This window comes from Ornithorhynchus anatinus, chromosome 13 (assembly GCF_004115215.2).
Source record: "Ornithorhynchus anatinus isolate Pmale09 chromosome 13, mOrnAna1.pri.v4, whole genome shotgun sequence".
Taxonomy (NCBI): Eukaryota; Metazoa; Chordata; class Mammalia; order Monotremata; family Ornithorhynchidae; genus Ornithorhynchus; species Ornithorhynchus anatinus.
The window spans coordinates 5,160,677-5,176,755 of NC_041740.1; the positions used below are offsets into that span (position 1 = coordinate 5,160,677).

General features: G+C 45.5%; 1 protein-coding gene across 5 annotated transcripts in view; it reads left to right on the forward strand.

Annotated features, from left to right (window-relative positions):
- Positions 1 to 16,079, forward strand: part of DPP6 (dipeptidyl peptidase like 6) — a 618,762-nt gene that overhangs the window by 498,165 nt on the left and 104,518 nt on the right. For all 5 annotated transcript variants that reach the window (XM_029077439.2, XM_029077436.2, XM_029077438.2 and 2 more), the window contains one exon: positions 781 to 833. In XM_029077439.2, the coding sequence (XP_028933272.1) occupies positions 781 to 833 (53 nt within the window). The remainder of the gene's footprint in view (positions 1 to 780; positions 834 to 16,079) is intronic.

Consider the following 16,079-nt stretch of genomic DNA (forward strand, 5'->3'; position numbering starts at 1 on the left):
GGGATTAGAACCCACATCCTCAGACTCCCGGGACCATGATCTTTCCACACTACCCCTCTCTGTAATGTGTTTTAGTGCTGCCGGTGGGGGGTGAGTATCCAGTGGCTCTCTGGGCAGATCCACTAGGAACGGCTTTATTATCATCACCTGAGTGGGGGAAAAACAGCATGGCACCAAGAGAGCCATGCCAGCACTAGTTGGCATTGCAGGACCAGTTTCACTCTCCTTGGCCTCAGGACAGGGTGAGGTGGGCCAGTGAGGTCGAGGGAATGGCAATGAGACTGATTTTATAGAGTATTGTGGGCAGGGATTGGGTCTACCAACTCTGTTGCACTCCCAAGTGCTCTCTGCACACAGGAAGCACTCAATAAATACCATTGATTGATTGACTGATGGAATAAAGTGGGAAGTGTGTATGCTTAGCCTGTTGAGTCTAGCAGAAGCCAGTCCCGGCTGGGCCCAGGTGACCTAGGTGTCCTCATTAATAACAGTTCTATATTTAGCCCCGGCTGGGGACACGTGCCCCTAATTTAATCAGAAGCCCGGTAGCTATGGCAATTGCACATCGCGCCTCGATGCCCTCTACGCCGCATGCCACCAATGAAACGACAACAAACATGTTAACTAAATTGGTATCTGATGCAAATCTGCCTTCTGAATTCCTGATTAACCTCTGAATGCCCACTCGCCTGCTGGAAATGTCTGTGATGAGGGATCTGTCTGTATTACGTGCTCACATTGTTATACGGAATTTTTTGTGTGTGTGTGTTTGTCTTACAGGTCTATCGACACTCCTATACTGGATACTACGTCCTGAGCAAAATTCCTTTCGGGTAAGATATTTCCTATGTTTCCTTTGTAACAGAAGTATTCGGTGCAATTCAAGGACCTAGAAAATGAGCATGGGGCATGCAGAGATGGGGTGGAGGGGCACAGCACAAGGCTGTATATACTGTATGCCCTCTGTGGGTGTTACGTAAAGACCTGTGGTCATGGTCTGTGGGACAAAGGGGACATGGTTAAAGAGTCCCCACCTCCACAGCTGGGTTGGGGGCTTCAGTCAATCCACAGTATGGCCTAAGAGTCAGAAGGACCTGGGTTCTACTCCCGGCTCCTCCATTTGTCTGCTGTGTAGCCTTGGATAAGTCACTTGTCTTCTCTGGGCTTCAGTTACCTCATCTGTAAAATGGGAATTACGACTGTGAGCCCCATGTGGGACATGGACTGAATCCAATCCGATTAACTTGTATCTACCCCAGCGCTTAGAGCCCGGCACATAGTAAGCATTTTACAAATACCAAAAAAAAATAAAATGTGTTGATGGGGCTACCTGCAGCATGCAGCTCTCCAAAACAAGGGCTTGGGACTGGGTAACAAAGATGAAAGACACAAACCCTGCCCTCAGAGAGTTTACAGTCTAATGGTAGACACTGACCCAAAATCATTTACGGGCCGAAGGAAAAAGAGAATGGAAAAATAGATATGTGACCTAAGTGCTTAAATAATACGTAAACTGAAAAGTACGAAAATGCTAAGAGAGGTTGTAAGCATATAAATACTGAGTTTATAGTTGAGACCCTTGACTTGGTGAAAAGAAAGTTAATCATGGGATGATTCTGCCTTTAAAGATTGGAAGAATGAAGGTTGGGTGGTTTTGAAAGGGGAAGAAATGTCAGACAGTGAAAAAAGGATGTGCTCAAGGGGACGGAGGTGTGGGAGTTGAGAATGAGTTGGATGAATAAAGAGTGTGAGCTGGGGTTTGCTGAAAGAAGAGAGCTGATAAGGAGCGAGCTGATGGAATTCCTTGAAGCCAGTGGTTAGGCATTTCTTCTGGATGCTGTGATGAATAGGTAGTGGTTGGAGGTTTTGAGGAGTGGAGAAATGTGTTCCACCGACATTTTAGAAAAACGCTCTGGGCATCTCCTCAGGTCGTGGCCACTATGAATATCATTGCTTGGAGGTTTATCGTCCATTCTGAGAGGACTAGTTTATTAGAGGGTGTAGATTCTTTATTCCATTTTATAACGACATTTTTGTAAATCCTAAGAGTATCCTAAACAGAGTAGGATGAGGAGAAATTTAATGGTTTTGGCCATACATTATGAGAGAAATTGTAAGGACTCTCCTGGGGAGTCATCAATAAGACGCAAAATCTAAAGATAACATTTTCCTGGGAGACGGCAGTAACTATTCATTTGCCTCCACGCAGAAGAGAGCACAAGCAGTGGGAGCCTGCCTGGCTTAACGCACTAAAGCTGTGTCTTCCCGGGCAGAGGGAAGAACTGATGGAGATCTGTAAAATGTCTCACAGGGAGCCCCATGTGGGACATGGACGGTGTCCAAAATGGTTAGTTTGTATCTACCCCAGCACATAGTACAGTGAGTGACACCTAGTAAGTGCTTAACACATGCCATTTTTAAAAAATCAGCTTTAATAGGTTTCCCAATGACTGCACAAACAGGGAAGAAAAAGCAAATGCTTGAAGGTCGTAGGTCACTTGTCACCTGTGTGTCCTAGAACAAGCCACTTAACTTATGCCTCTGTTTCTACATCTGTAAAATGGGGAATTCAGTACCCGCTCTCCCTCCTACTCAAAGTGTGGCCCCATGTGGGAGAGGGACGGTGTCCAACCTGATCATCTTGTTTCTACTCCAGAGTCTAGTGTAGTGATTAGCACAGAGCAAGCGCTTGACAGATACCATAATATCAGTATTATAGAGAAGCCCGGTCTCCAACGATGTAGCAGGAGGCTGCGGTGGGAAGCAGGCCAGCCTGGAAGGAGGGGGGTTTCTCTCCTTTGATGGAGGCTTCTTGGCCTCAGGAGAGCAAGAAGCATATTAGCTAATGGTGATTTGCTAGGTGGCAGAGGTCCTTCCAGCCCCACCCGAGCCCACGGCTAGAATCAGCCCTCCAGGGGCAGCCTCTGGGAGTAGGAGAGGCGGCCCTCGAAATGATGACTTAAATGCCACCACGACAGTGTTTAGAGAATTCCTCCTTCACTCCGAATGCCGAACGGGACAGCGCGTACTGCCGCCTCTTCCCTCGGGACCCAGAAGCTGCACAGCCGTGTGTGTGTGCGTGTTTGCTTGTGTGTGTGACTTCCACAGCTGAGGGGATGTAAACAAGAAAGTGACAATCCCTGAGGAATCTCCACACGGTCGTCTTTCCATCCCTGCCGATCCAGGCAGATGGTTATAAATTCTGGAATTTGAGTTCCGGCAGTGTGTTGCTAGTCCACCCTCCCCCTGTTTCTTCCCCTTTGTTGTTCCGGTATCGGCAGCAAAGGTCATCCTGAGGTTCTGACAATGTTTAAAGCATTTATACTGAGGGATACATAAGCACACAGCCCGTCTATCCATCATATTTATTGAGCGCTTACTGCGTGCAAAGCCCAGTAACTAAGCGCTTTGGAGAGTATGGTACAGCAGGAGCATATAAAGATGCACACATATGCACACATATGCTCATGCTCCCATACCCATTGCATGTATATGCATATATATATGTGTGTATATATACATATATATGCATATATGTGCATATATATGCATATATTCGCCCCCGATTAGACTGTTCTTCCCCGATTAGACTGTAAGCCCGTCAAAGGGCAGGGACTGTCGCTATCTGTTACCAATTTGTACATTCCAAGCGCTTAGTACAGTGCTCTGCACATAGTAAGCGCTCAATAAATACTATTGAATGAATGAATGAATATATATCTACATATGTGTCTTCCAGTATCCACCTGTCCTTTGGGTGGGAAGGTGACAGCACCGAGGGTGATATTTTGAATTTTAATCATTGTACTGAGGGACAGCTGTAGGTCTAGGGATAGCCCTTGGCTTCACTGCTGACTTCTGTTACCCACAGTGCCCGGGATCGTTTTTAATTCCCCCTCTTGCCCTCATCCGGGAAGCAGCGTGGCTCAGTGGAAAGAGCTTGGGCTTTGGAGTCAGAGGTCATGGGTTCGACTCCCGGCTCTGCCACTTGTCAGCTGTGTGACTGTGGGCGAGTCACTTCACTTCTCTGGGCCTCCGTTACCTCATCTGTAAAATGGGGATTAACTGTGAGCCTCACGTGGGACAACCTGATGACCCTGTATCTCCCCCAGCGCTTAGAACAGTGCTCTGAACATACTAAGCGCTTAACAAATACCAACATTATTATTATTATCATCTTCCACCAAGACTCAGTTGGCTCCTGCTGCTCTCTGAGGGCGCGAAGTTACTTTACTGGGTTTTCATGTCAAAGCCAAGTCAAGCTGCCCGTGGGCGCCACCTTGTGGATGCAGTGGTGTGTGACATGGTGTGTTTGTAAATAGGCCTCAGAGAACTTTCCCCCCCACCTATATTTAGCCCGACATCCTGAGCCTGGGAAATCATCCTTCAGGACTAATTACTTGGGATGTGTGGATCACTTTTCTCGGGAATGTCCAAACCCAGGCTCGGACCCATCTTAACTGTTGCTGACTCCTCAGCATCGGTGCGGATCAGTTAAGATGGCGTCTGAGCCATGTCAACCTGAAGCCCACTCTGCCCCGCAACACAGACCCCGAGACTTTTACAGGAGGAAATCTGTTCCAGGCTAATTGAGGAGCTACAGCTCGCCCCCTAATCTGCCCAGGCCGTTGGCCACCTGGAAGGAAATATTATTGCCGCTCGTCTTCTTTCCCTGCAGCTTGTTTACGTGAGACCTCATTAATATTCACCGATGAAGTGGGTGGTGGGTGGCTGTCAGGCCTTTTGTTCCCATCCCTATTGTGCAGGGCTGGACAGAGCACAGATTCAGTGTTCAAGGTGGTCTATAAGAGAGAAGTCTTTCACCTGCGTCCTGGCTTCCCGCCGGCCGCCTTATCTTCCCAGTGGCCTTGAAAAGATGGCCCCTTGAGTTGACCAACCACTTGACTATGTCAGAATCTCTACCGGAATCCATGTCAACTGACAGCTGCCCACTACGACGTTGCTAATATTTTTCCAGATTAACCACAATCCTGTCGTAGCATTGAGTGGCAATGAATAATACTTCTCTCTTGGGAAACGGTTTTTGCCAGGAAATTAAGGGGTGAGTCTAGTTGATTTCCAGGAGGGCAGAAATACTTTGTGTCCACTGAGAGGCAATTGTATTGCTCTACTGGGAAAAACAGAAATAGCCTCAATTTGGTTCCAAACATCAATTAATGGTATTTATTAAATGCTTAAAGCAGTGCAGAGCACTGTACTCAGCGCTTGGAAAAATACAGTGCTACAGAATTCATAAAAACATGTTCCCTGCCCATAATAAAGCTTTCAGTCTAGGAGACATTCTTCCAACATGGGCAGCCTGCTTGTGGTGCAATTTGGTAAGAGTGGCATTTCTTGCGCGGTGGAGAAGCAGCATGGCCTAATGGATAGATCATGGGCCTGGGAGTGAGAAGGACCTGGGTTCTAATCCCGGCTCCATCACCTGTCTGCTCTGTGACCTTGGGAAAGTCACTTCCCCTTTCTGTCCCTCAGTTACCTCATCTGTAAAATGGGGATTAAGACTGTGAACTCCATGAGGGACATGGACAGTGTCCAACCTGATTACCTCATGTGTACCCCAGCCTTAAGAACAATGCCTGACACATAGTAAATGGTTAAGAAATACCATTAAAAAAAAATTCAGCAATTGTAATAATTGTGGCAATTGTCAAGTACCTGCTACATGGCAAACAGTCTGCTTTGCATTAAAATAGATCAGATTGCACACAGTACCTTTCTTAAATGGGGTTCAGTCTAAGAGGGAAGGAGAACGGGTGTTTAATCCCCATTTTACAGATGAAGAAACTAAAGCACAGAGCAGTTAAGTGACTTGCTTAAGGTCACACAACTTTAAGTGGTAGAGCTGAGAGGTCTCCGGACTCACGGGCCCAGACTCTTTCCCCCAGGCCACTCAAAATTCCATTCAGCTTGGTGAGGGTAACAGCACCACTGCGGGATGATGCTTGACCTTAAGGGGGATAATAATAATAATAATAATAATGGTATTTGTTAACAATCTACTATGTGCCAGGCAATGTACTAAGCACAGGGGTAGATACAATCAAATCAGATGGGATACACTCCATATCCCACATGGGGCTCACAGTCTCAATCCCCATTTACATATGAGGTAAGTGAGGTACAGAGTAGTGAAGTAACTTGCCCAAGGTCACACAGAAGACAAGAGGTGTAGCCGGGATTAGTACCCATGACCTTCAAACCCCCAGGCCCAGGTTCTATCCACTCTGCCATGCTGCTTTCAGAATCCTTTGATGGTAACATGGCATATAGCGATGTCTAGAGAGAGCAGAACTATGGGGAAAGGCCTCATCACTGAGTCACCTTGGCATCACTTTTGAATAAGCAAAGAGCACTCTTTGGGAGATCTTTAAGCATGGCCTAGTGGAAAGAGCACTGGCCCTGGGAGTCAGAGGACCTTGGTCCTAACCCCACCTCTGCCAGTTGCTTTCTGTGGGACTTCAGGCGAGTCACTTAACTTCTCTGTGTTTCAGTTTCTTCAACTGTAAAGTGGAGATTGCATTTCTGTTCCCCCGCCTACTCAGACTTCGAACCCCATGGGAGATAGGGACTGTGTCCAACCTGATTAATTTATATCTACCCAAGCACCTATAACAGTTCTTGACATGTGGTCAGCACTTAACAAATACCATAACAATGATAATAATATTAATAACGAAATAGCTACTCATCTGTTTGAAAAGTTGGGAGGGCAGACCAGCCAAACGCAGGAGGGTGGATTAGTTGAACTGTACATTTCCAGACCAGTAATTCCAAGAGAACCAGCATTTAAGAAGCATTTTAACCTGGTAAGAAGACTGCGAACGTAGGAGTCAGGGCATCCGGGCCCTTATCTGAACTCCACCACTTGCCTGCTTTGTGATTTGGGACAAGCCCAGTGCTCTGCACACATTAAGAGCTCAGTAAATATGACTGAGTGGATTTAACATCTCTGGGTCTCAGTTTCCTCATCTGTAAAATGGGGGATCAATACCTGCTCTCCCTCCCTCTTAGAATGAGAGCTCCATCTGGGGCAAGGACCGTGACCATGACTCACCTCGTATCTAGGTTAATAGAGTGCTTGGCACATAGTAGCGTGGCTTAGTGGAAAGAGCCCGGGCTTGGGAGGCAGAGGTCGTGGGTTCTAATCCCGGCTCCACCACTTGTCTGCTGTGTGACCTCGGGCAAGTCACTTCACTTCTCTGGGCCTCAGTTACCTCATCTGCAAAAATGGGGATTCAAAAATGTGAGCCCCACATGGGACAATCTGATTATCCTGTATCCGCCCCAGCGCTTAGAACAGTGCTCTGCACATAGTAAGCGCTTAACAAATACCATGATTATTATTATTATTAGTAAAAGCTTAACAAACACTCGTAGTAGTAACAGGAGGGATAGTTGCAGTATTTCACCTAAGCAACAGTGCAGATCGTTTTCTAGGGAATCTGCAGCGAGGATGCACTGGGAAAATTTTTGCCTATATTGTGAAGAAATAATTGGTCTAAGCTGAAACCCTCCCTCTCAGGCTCAATCAGTAGTATTGATTTGGGAATTATTGTGTGTGTAGCACAGTACTGAGCACTTGGGAGAGAACAGAAGAGGTAAAAGTCACACTTGGCCCTCAAAGAGTTTACAATCTGCCAGAAGTGATTGAAGCAGTCCTCCAAGCTTCATCCGATCCCTGTGTGGAGTTGTGAGGCTAACGCAGGCCCACCCACCCACCACCCCAATACAGTGGTTGAATGGCCGACCCGACCCAGGTCCCTTAGACAATCCTGCCCGCTCCGGAAGTTTCCGAAGAAAACAGATCGGCAGCCGAGAATTTGACCTAGAAGTGAAAGCTTGTGAGCAGCTCGATTGGTGAGCATTTTAAATGCAATCCGTAAGTGTTATAGTAAGGTAGATTTTGCAGGACCCTCCGTGTTCGGTAATGAGATTGGTGGAATAAGTCGACTCTGGTGGCGTTCCAATGAGCTGAAATGGATATTAATTCTAGGAAATGACCGATGGCAGAAAGCATTGTCATTCTTTACATCTCAGCATCACCGCCAGCGCTTTATTTTCCTATCATTGCTGGTTAAGGTGCTCCCCCCGAGGCAAGGCGCTGGAAAAGATAAACGGTCAGCTAAGTGACTTGTTGCCATTCTGAAGATCTCAGTACAGAAACACCTGTCAGTTTGTGCGCTCCCTCCTCAGCCCCAAATAAAAAACAAACTTTCATTTCAGTGGGTTGCCCATTTCTCACTCGATCCCCATCATTGCTCCTAAATGGTTTTGTTTAGCCATTTGAGTTCCACCCCAGAACGGAGTGTATTTAGGTGACGAATAGCTTAAAGGTCAATCATTCCTCAGACTGAGACATCACAGTTGCTTCACTGATCCTGTCCCAGTGGACGGGACCTTGTTACAAACCAGTTCTGAAGTAGCACAACGTGCTTTTCATAGATGACAAAACAAATCCCCCTCACCGATTGACTCAGAGATATTAACCTTCCAGACCAACATGTGGGATTTTTCCATTTCCCTGATGGAGAACCTTAGGCCTTCCCCAGTGATGCCTTCTCTTCCCCAGTTCCCTCTCCCATCTGCATCATGTATGCACATGGATCTGTGCCCTTTTGGCACTTGTTATTCACCCCATCTTCAGCACCACAGTATATAGACAGATATTAATGAAAAATAAATAATATATACATGTAAAATTTATTTTATCTGTTTTATTTATATTTTATATGTATCATTTATTTTTATTAATGTCTCTGTCCCTCTCCCCCCACCCCCAGGTTGTAAACTCATTGTGGGCAGGGAATGTGTCTGCCAATTCTGTTGAATTATACTCTCCCAACTGTTCAGTCTAGTGTTCCTCAAATAGTAAGTGCTCAATAAGTATCATTGGTGGAATGATTAACTGAGGTAGAGAAGGAAAATGACTAATTCATTTCCCAAACTATTCAATTCCCCAAGGAAGTTCAAGGTGAAATTACAGCCCAGCCTTCCTATTTTCTATATTATGACTCCATCGCACATCCCACGGAGGAACTTTTCCTCCATTTGAGAAATTAATCTTGTCGACCATTTGTCTCTTGTGTGACCTTGTACAAGTCACTTAACTTCTCTGTGCTTCAGTTTATGTCGTCTGCAAAATTGGATTATGGGTGGTGAGTCCCATGTGGGGCAGAGACTGTGTCCAACTTGGTTAGCTTGTATCTACCTCAGTGCTTAGTACAGTGCCTGGCATCTAGCAAGCACTTAAACACCGTCAAAAAAAAAAAGGCACGGTGGTGCCAGGGCCGCTCTTTGGAAACAGCTTATTTCAGCACACCCTCCTGAAAACCAGAACAACACAATTGCTCCAGGTCCTGTTCTGAAAAATGAAAATGAGATCAGATCAGTGGGAGCTTCTTTAGAAAAGGAGAGGTAGAAAACAGGTCACTTTCATTGATCTGGATCCCTGTGGAACAATCTGCTAGAACAATTCAAAATACTGCCCCAAGAATGAGGTTCTTGCAGCAATTAACTGAATCTTCTCAGCAGGCTCCAAACTGCTACATTATTAATGTTCTGTAGCCAGTGGGATACTTTAGAAAAGAAAGTGGCAGGGGAGCTGGAAAAGGGATGGTAAATGATTGAAATTCAACAACAGAAAATCAATTCCCACTTTTTAAATGAATAATTTAAATATCAATATTAAATAATAACTAAGCTCTCAATAAATACCATTGATGATCATGGTAATTATGTATTTAAGTGCTTACTTTGTATCAAGCACTGTTCTAAGTACTGGGGTATTTAAGAAGTCAATCAGGTTCAAACACAGTCCCTGTCTCAAGTGTGACTCTCAGTCTAAGTAGGAGAAAGAACAGGTATTGAATCCCCATTTTACATATGAGGAAACTGAGGCCCAGAGAAGGTAAGCGAGTTAACCAAGGTTACACGGTAGGGCAATTGACCTAGCTGGGTTCAGAACCCAGGTCCTCCAGGCTTCGCAGGTCTGTGCACTTTCCATTAGGCTGTCTTCTCAGTCAGCTTTGGTAGCTGACTGGAATTGTCCTCAATGATAGATTTCATTTGAAATCCCTCACTCTGTCTGGGGCTTTTCATTCCCGTGTTTCCTTCTTTTTTCTTTCTCAACAGAGCTGCCCATAGCATCCCGAGTCTAGGATCTCCTCTAGCTAATCTTGGGGACCCCCTGGTCATCTGGGGAGATAGCAGTGTCTGGGACAGAAAAGACTTCCTCCCTGAATTTGTTAGTCTTGCCCTACCCACCATGGCCTGCTTCCAGTCATGAGACACTAACTATCTGTTTAATGCTGGGGCGTAGAAGAGTGGTATTTATTGAGCGGCTCTCCTGAATGCAGTATCTAACTAAAGGCTTGAGTGGGCATCTTTAGCCATGAGCATCAGAAGATGGGTAAATCATATCCTCGAGTGCCTCAGATAAGGAGAGGGAAGGAAGAGGGAAAATGAGAAAGGAGGACAAATAGAGTGAGACAAAAGAAAGGAAGTCATGGGGGAATCTGTGTACTGTTCACAAGGGCAGCAATAATGCCAAGGTAAAAAGATACTAGTGACTATTCAGTGGGGAGCATTAGCTTCTGAAGGAGATTCACTGGCTGTTTTCTACGTCTTGTTAATAGTTGTCCTTGGAATGGAGTGGTTTGGTCTAATTAGGGGTCAGAGTCCTCGACAGGCTTGCGAAGGTGCCCCAAGTACAGCGTCAACATCCTCCTCAGCACCTGCAAGGCTCTGAAGAGCTGTTTGGTGGGGGCAGCGGTGAGCTGAATGCTCCCTGAAAATAGGCAACAATACCCTCCCTCCTCTAGGGCATCCCTCCAATCCCTTCTTTCCAGCTTTCAAAATCTGCTGAGAGGCCCGTGGTTAGAAGAACCATGAGCCTTGCTTTAATGGAGGAATAATGTGGGACACGAGACACAAGAGAAGCAGCGTGGCTTAGTGGAAAGAGCACAGGCTTGGATGTCAGAGGATGTGGATTCTAATGCCGGCTCTGCCACTTGTCTGCTGCATGACCTTGGACAAGACACTTAACTTTTCTGTGCCTCAGTTACCTCATCTGTAAAATGGGGATTAAGACTGTGAGCCCATCGTGGGATGACCTTATTACCTTGAATCTACCCCAGTGCTTAGAACAGTGTTTAGCCCATAGTAAGCGCTTAATAAATACCATTATTAGAGAAGCAGCATGGCTCAGTGGAAAGAGCACGGGCTTTGGAGTCAGAGTTCATGGGTTTGAATCCCGGCTCGGCCACTTGTCAGCTGTGTGACTTTGGGCAAGTCACTTAACTTCTCTGTGCCTCAGTTACCTCATCTGTAAAATGGGGATTAAGACTGTGAGCCCCATGTGGGACAACCTGATTCCCCTGTGTCTACCCCAGCGCTTAGAACAGTGCTCGGCACATGGTAAGCGCTTAACAAATACCAACATTATTATTATGTATCTATTATTACTTTTACAAGGGAGGGAGGAGGATGGTACATGGGGGAAGGGAAGGAGATAAAGGAGTCCTTGGCTAGATTATAAACCAGGTTCTCCGACTCCCAGACCCCTTAACTCTTCTCCACTAGGCCTCAGGGTTAAAAAATGGTGGTCTGTGAAAAAGTTTATCATTTCGTCACATTTTTCAGATGTCATCCCAGTGGTATTGGGAAAGTTCCACATCAATCTTAAATTCTCTGCCAGTGGGGAAGATTGCATTTATCAGCAAAAAGATCCAGTCGTAATTCAAACCTCACTGTATCCATTGGTTGACTTCCTCTCTTCTTCTCTCCACAGTCGTTTGACAAGACTAGCAGGTAGCAAATGTTGTTCGCTTGTGATTCTCCTCTACTTGCTACCCCCTGGGGATAATTTAGTAGAGCCGAGCAGTGGTGCTCACCCTGAGATCGTCTCCGCGGGTGGCATTCTCTCACCGAGAACCTCCTGCCTCATTGCTAAATGCGTCCATGACGTCACAGCACCTCTCCCTCTCCCGCCCTCATGTAGGTCAGCGGAGCCCCGCTTGGACACCGAGGATAAGAAGGGGAGGATACGTCCCACCACCAGCACACCATACACCTGACTCATTTTTGGAGCAGTGGTAATGGTTTGCCCAAACGGCCAAGAGGCAGAAAGCAAGAGGGAGAAGGGAGGAGCAGGAGTAATTCACAAACTAGAGAAGCAGCCTCTAGGTGGAAAGGCAGGAAAATAGCTAACTCTAAAGATCACTTAGAAGACTTTCTCAGGCCAGGAAATGGGGGAGGAGGAGCCCAGCAAAACTCCATTAAACTGTGAACCAGGAATCACTTTGGCCTCTTGAAAAACTGCAAAAAGCCGCCTCACTTGAGTCGGACCACCTGAGGGGCAGGAAAGGAGGAGGCTGGATAAAGAGCGAGTGTCTCCCTGAAGATGAGGGTCACCCCAATAAATTTGATTTGGAAAATGAAGAGATGCCAGGGGATGGGCTTGGGAAGGAAGCAGAAGCTATCGGAATAGTGGAAGATTTGTGAGCAGATTGCATCGGCCTCCTTTCCTTTGGAAAAGCATGGCCCACTTTCTCCTTTCAGAAACACATTATCTCCCCTCCCCGCCCCTCAATCCACTGACTAAGAGCTTTGAGATTTCACTCTCTTGCTAGGAATGTCAATAGCAAGCAGGAACTTCCTCCTCACCGACTCTTCCAGCCTGTCTCCTCAGGCCTTGTTCCGTAATAGAGGTTTCTTGAAGGTCAGAAGCAGAGAGGCCCTGGAACAGCTCCAGTTTGTGTTTGTAATGAAGCCTGGAGGAAGGTAAAACCTGTAAGAAAGAAGGAAGGAGAGTAATGGCAGGCTTTAGGAACAGGTTCCCCCAAATGTGTGTCGGGATGGATGCAGGGGAGCAGAAGGCTTTACAGATTTCCTGGATGTTTGAGCATTCACACCATCAATAGAGTGCCCACACTGGCCTGCCTGAGCCATTGAATAAATCAATCAGTCAATCAGTCCTATTTATTGAACACTTACTATGTGCAGAGCTCTGTGCTAAGTGCTTGAGAGAGTACAATATAACAGAGGTGGTAGACACGTTCCCTGCCTACAATGAGCTTACCGTCTAGAGGGAGTGTTTTAAGCTAAAATGGGGTAACGGCAGCTGGCTGGATGGACAAAATGTCATAGAAATCCACTGAGCCTTATTTGATCCAATTTCTAGGGGGGTTGGAAGTGGGAAAGAAGCTATGTTGGTGTTTTGCCAGGCACACCTCCCCCTCCATATATGCCAGACCACCACTTTCTCCACCTTCAAAGCATTATTAATGTCACATCTCCTCCAAAAGGCCTTTCCACAATTAAGCCCTCTTTACCCTGCCTCTCTTTCCCCTCTGCATTGTCTTTGCACTTCAATCTGTTATATTTGATATTCATCCCACCCCTAACCCCACAACACTTGTGTAAATAACTTTGTTCTGTAGTATAAATTACTTATTCATATTAATGTCTGTCTCCCCATCTAGACTGTAAGCTCGTTATGGGCAGGAAATGTGTCTGCTAATTCTACTGTACTGTACTCTCCCAAGCACTTAGTACAGTGCTCTGCACAGAGTAAGTATTCAATAAATGCTTTGATTGATTAATTGAGGGTGGACTATGGTAAGTAAATATGGTATTCGATGCTTACTTTGAAGCTTGGGCTAAATGCTGAAGGAATTACTAGGTAAACAGTTTAGACTCTTCCTTGTCCCACCATGTGAGGCTCAGAGTTTAAATGAGAACTAATGGATAGATAGATCAGTGGCAATAGGAAACAAATAAATTACTAAACCACTAGGCACATTTTTTAGAGGAAGGAGTGAGCATCTCCTCAAGGCTCTAGGCACGGTTTGTGCTAAGTAGATCTGCCATTATCTACTGCTAAATTAAAATGGGCTCTAATCCCTCTATTTAAATTAGTAAAAATGCTTGAAAGGTCAAGAATGGGAAGACAGGAGCCATTTAAGTGGAATTAAACTTTGCTGCATTTTCTGGAAGTGGAATGTGGCAAAAGTAATATCTGCATTAAAATGTAATCAGTAAATCTATCAATGGTATTATTGAGCACGCTACTGTGTGCAGAGCACTGTACTAAACTCTTGGGAGAGCACAGTACAACCAAATTGGTCAACACCTTTCATCCCACAGGGAGCTTACACTCTAGAAGGGGGACAGTCATTAAAATAAATTGTGGATATGTAAATAAGTGCTGTGGGGCTGAGTGGAGTACAGATCCAAGTGATTGGGTGGTGCAAAAGGGAGAGGGAATAGGGGAAATGAGGGCTTAGTTGGGGAATACCTCTTGGAGGGGATGTGATATTAATAAGGCTTTGAAGGGGGGAATGGTGGTCTGTTGTATAATTAGCGGGAGATAGTTCCAGGCCAGAAGGAGGAGATGGGCAAGGGACTTGGCAATGAGGTAAATGAGACCTAGGTACATTGAGTAGTTTGGTATTAGAGGAGCAAATCATTCCTATCAGAAAAAAAACTTGATTTTTTTGTTGTTGTTGAAAGGAATTAAGTAGTCCATGAGTTATATAGTATAATATTCGGATTTCTGTTAAAAATTAGATTGTTTCTTATCCAATGTTACTTCCTTGGATAAGAACACAGATATTAGGACTGTCATGAAAAGGTACTAAAAAAAACATTATAAACAGAGTTGTCAATTTTTTATTTTGAGGTTGGGGAAATAAGAACTTGGATGGGACTGGCTTGAAGAGCTAAAAGCCTGGAAAACCGCCATCTTGATCTTTTGAGCCTTGCCTGAATTTTCAATCTTGTTAAAGACCTGGTATGGGCAAGTTTGGTAACCCAGGTCAGGTAATTGTGGGGATCACTGTCCCATGGACTGAACCCTTATTATTATAATGGAGGGGAGTGGCTGATCAGTTTTAGACAAATTCACATACACCATCATCAGGTTCATTAATGTAGATTTGTTTTCCTTATAAGATAGGTTGCCTTATCATCTCTCAGAGGAACCTGTAAATCTATCTCTAAGACAGTCTGCAAAGTTGATCACATCTACCAGAAACTCTGATATGATCTCCCTCGCTCAGTGCTTCACTCTTCTTACCCACTTTGTTGCATAACTCCCACTTTCCAACCTTGTCTAATCCCTCTCTCCATTTGATCTTTCCTTATCACATTTCACATGCCCTATTAATTTAATTTTGTAATCTTTCTGGGAGTCCTCATCTTTTGTGTTGCATATCTCTTCTACTCTTCTTTCTCATTCTTAATTACTTTTTTTGCCAACTCCTTTGAATCTCCTCTCCATTCTGTGCTCTAGTCAGCTCAATTTTCTCCACCCTGTGGTAGAATGGATCCCCCAAGACTTTCTCCTCTGTCCTCTAGGGCAGAGCTTTCACTTTCTCTACTCTCTCTCCATTCTGGCTTTGCCCCACCCATCTTCCCCTAATGCGATCGCTCTGTTCGCACCGCTCTTTAGAGTCTATTTGATGCCAGTTCCATCTGCTTATCCCTCCCAGGGTGACTCGCCTAAATCACTAACGTGGTCCTGAATCAGCAGTGGTATTTATTGAGCCCTTGGGGCTTCCAGGTATTATCTTGCTTTTCTTTGGAAGCACCATCGTTTCTGCCCTAGTACAGTGCCCTGCACACAGTGCTCAGTTAAGTACCATTGCTTGATTGCTTGATGGATTCTGCCCAGTAGGGGATTGCTGCTGATCCTCAGGTGCCTTTGGGTTATGCTCTGGGCAACCTCCAGGAGGACTCCCGTCATGCACACACCTATGTACGTATCCTTCAACTCCACCGCTTCTCCTGTCAGTAATTATTTTAACGTCCATCTCCGCCGCTGACTGTATGCTCCTTGAAGGCAGGGGTCATGGCCTACCAATTCTGTTGTATTATACTCTCCCAAGAGCTTGTCTAGTGCAGCTGAGCATGGCCTGGGGTTCAGAGGCCATGTTTTCTAATCCCAGCTCCTCCACTTGTCTGCTGTATGACCTTGGGCAAATCAATTAGTTTCTCTGGGCCTCAGTTTCCTCATCTGTAAAATGGGGATTAGGACTGAGATCCCCATGTGGGACAGG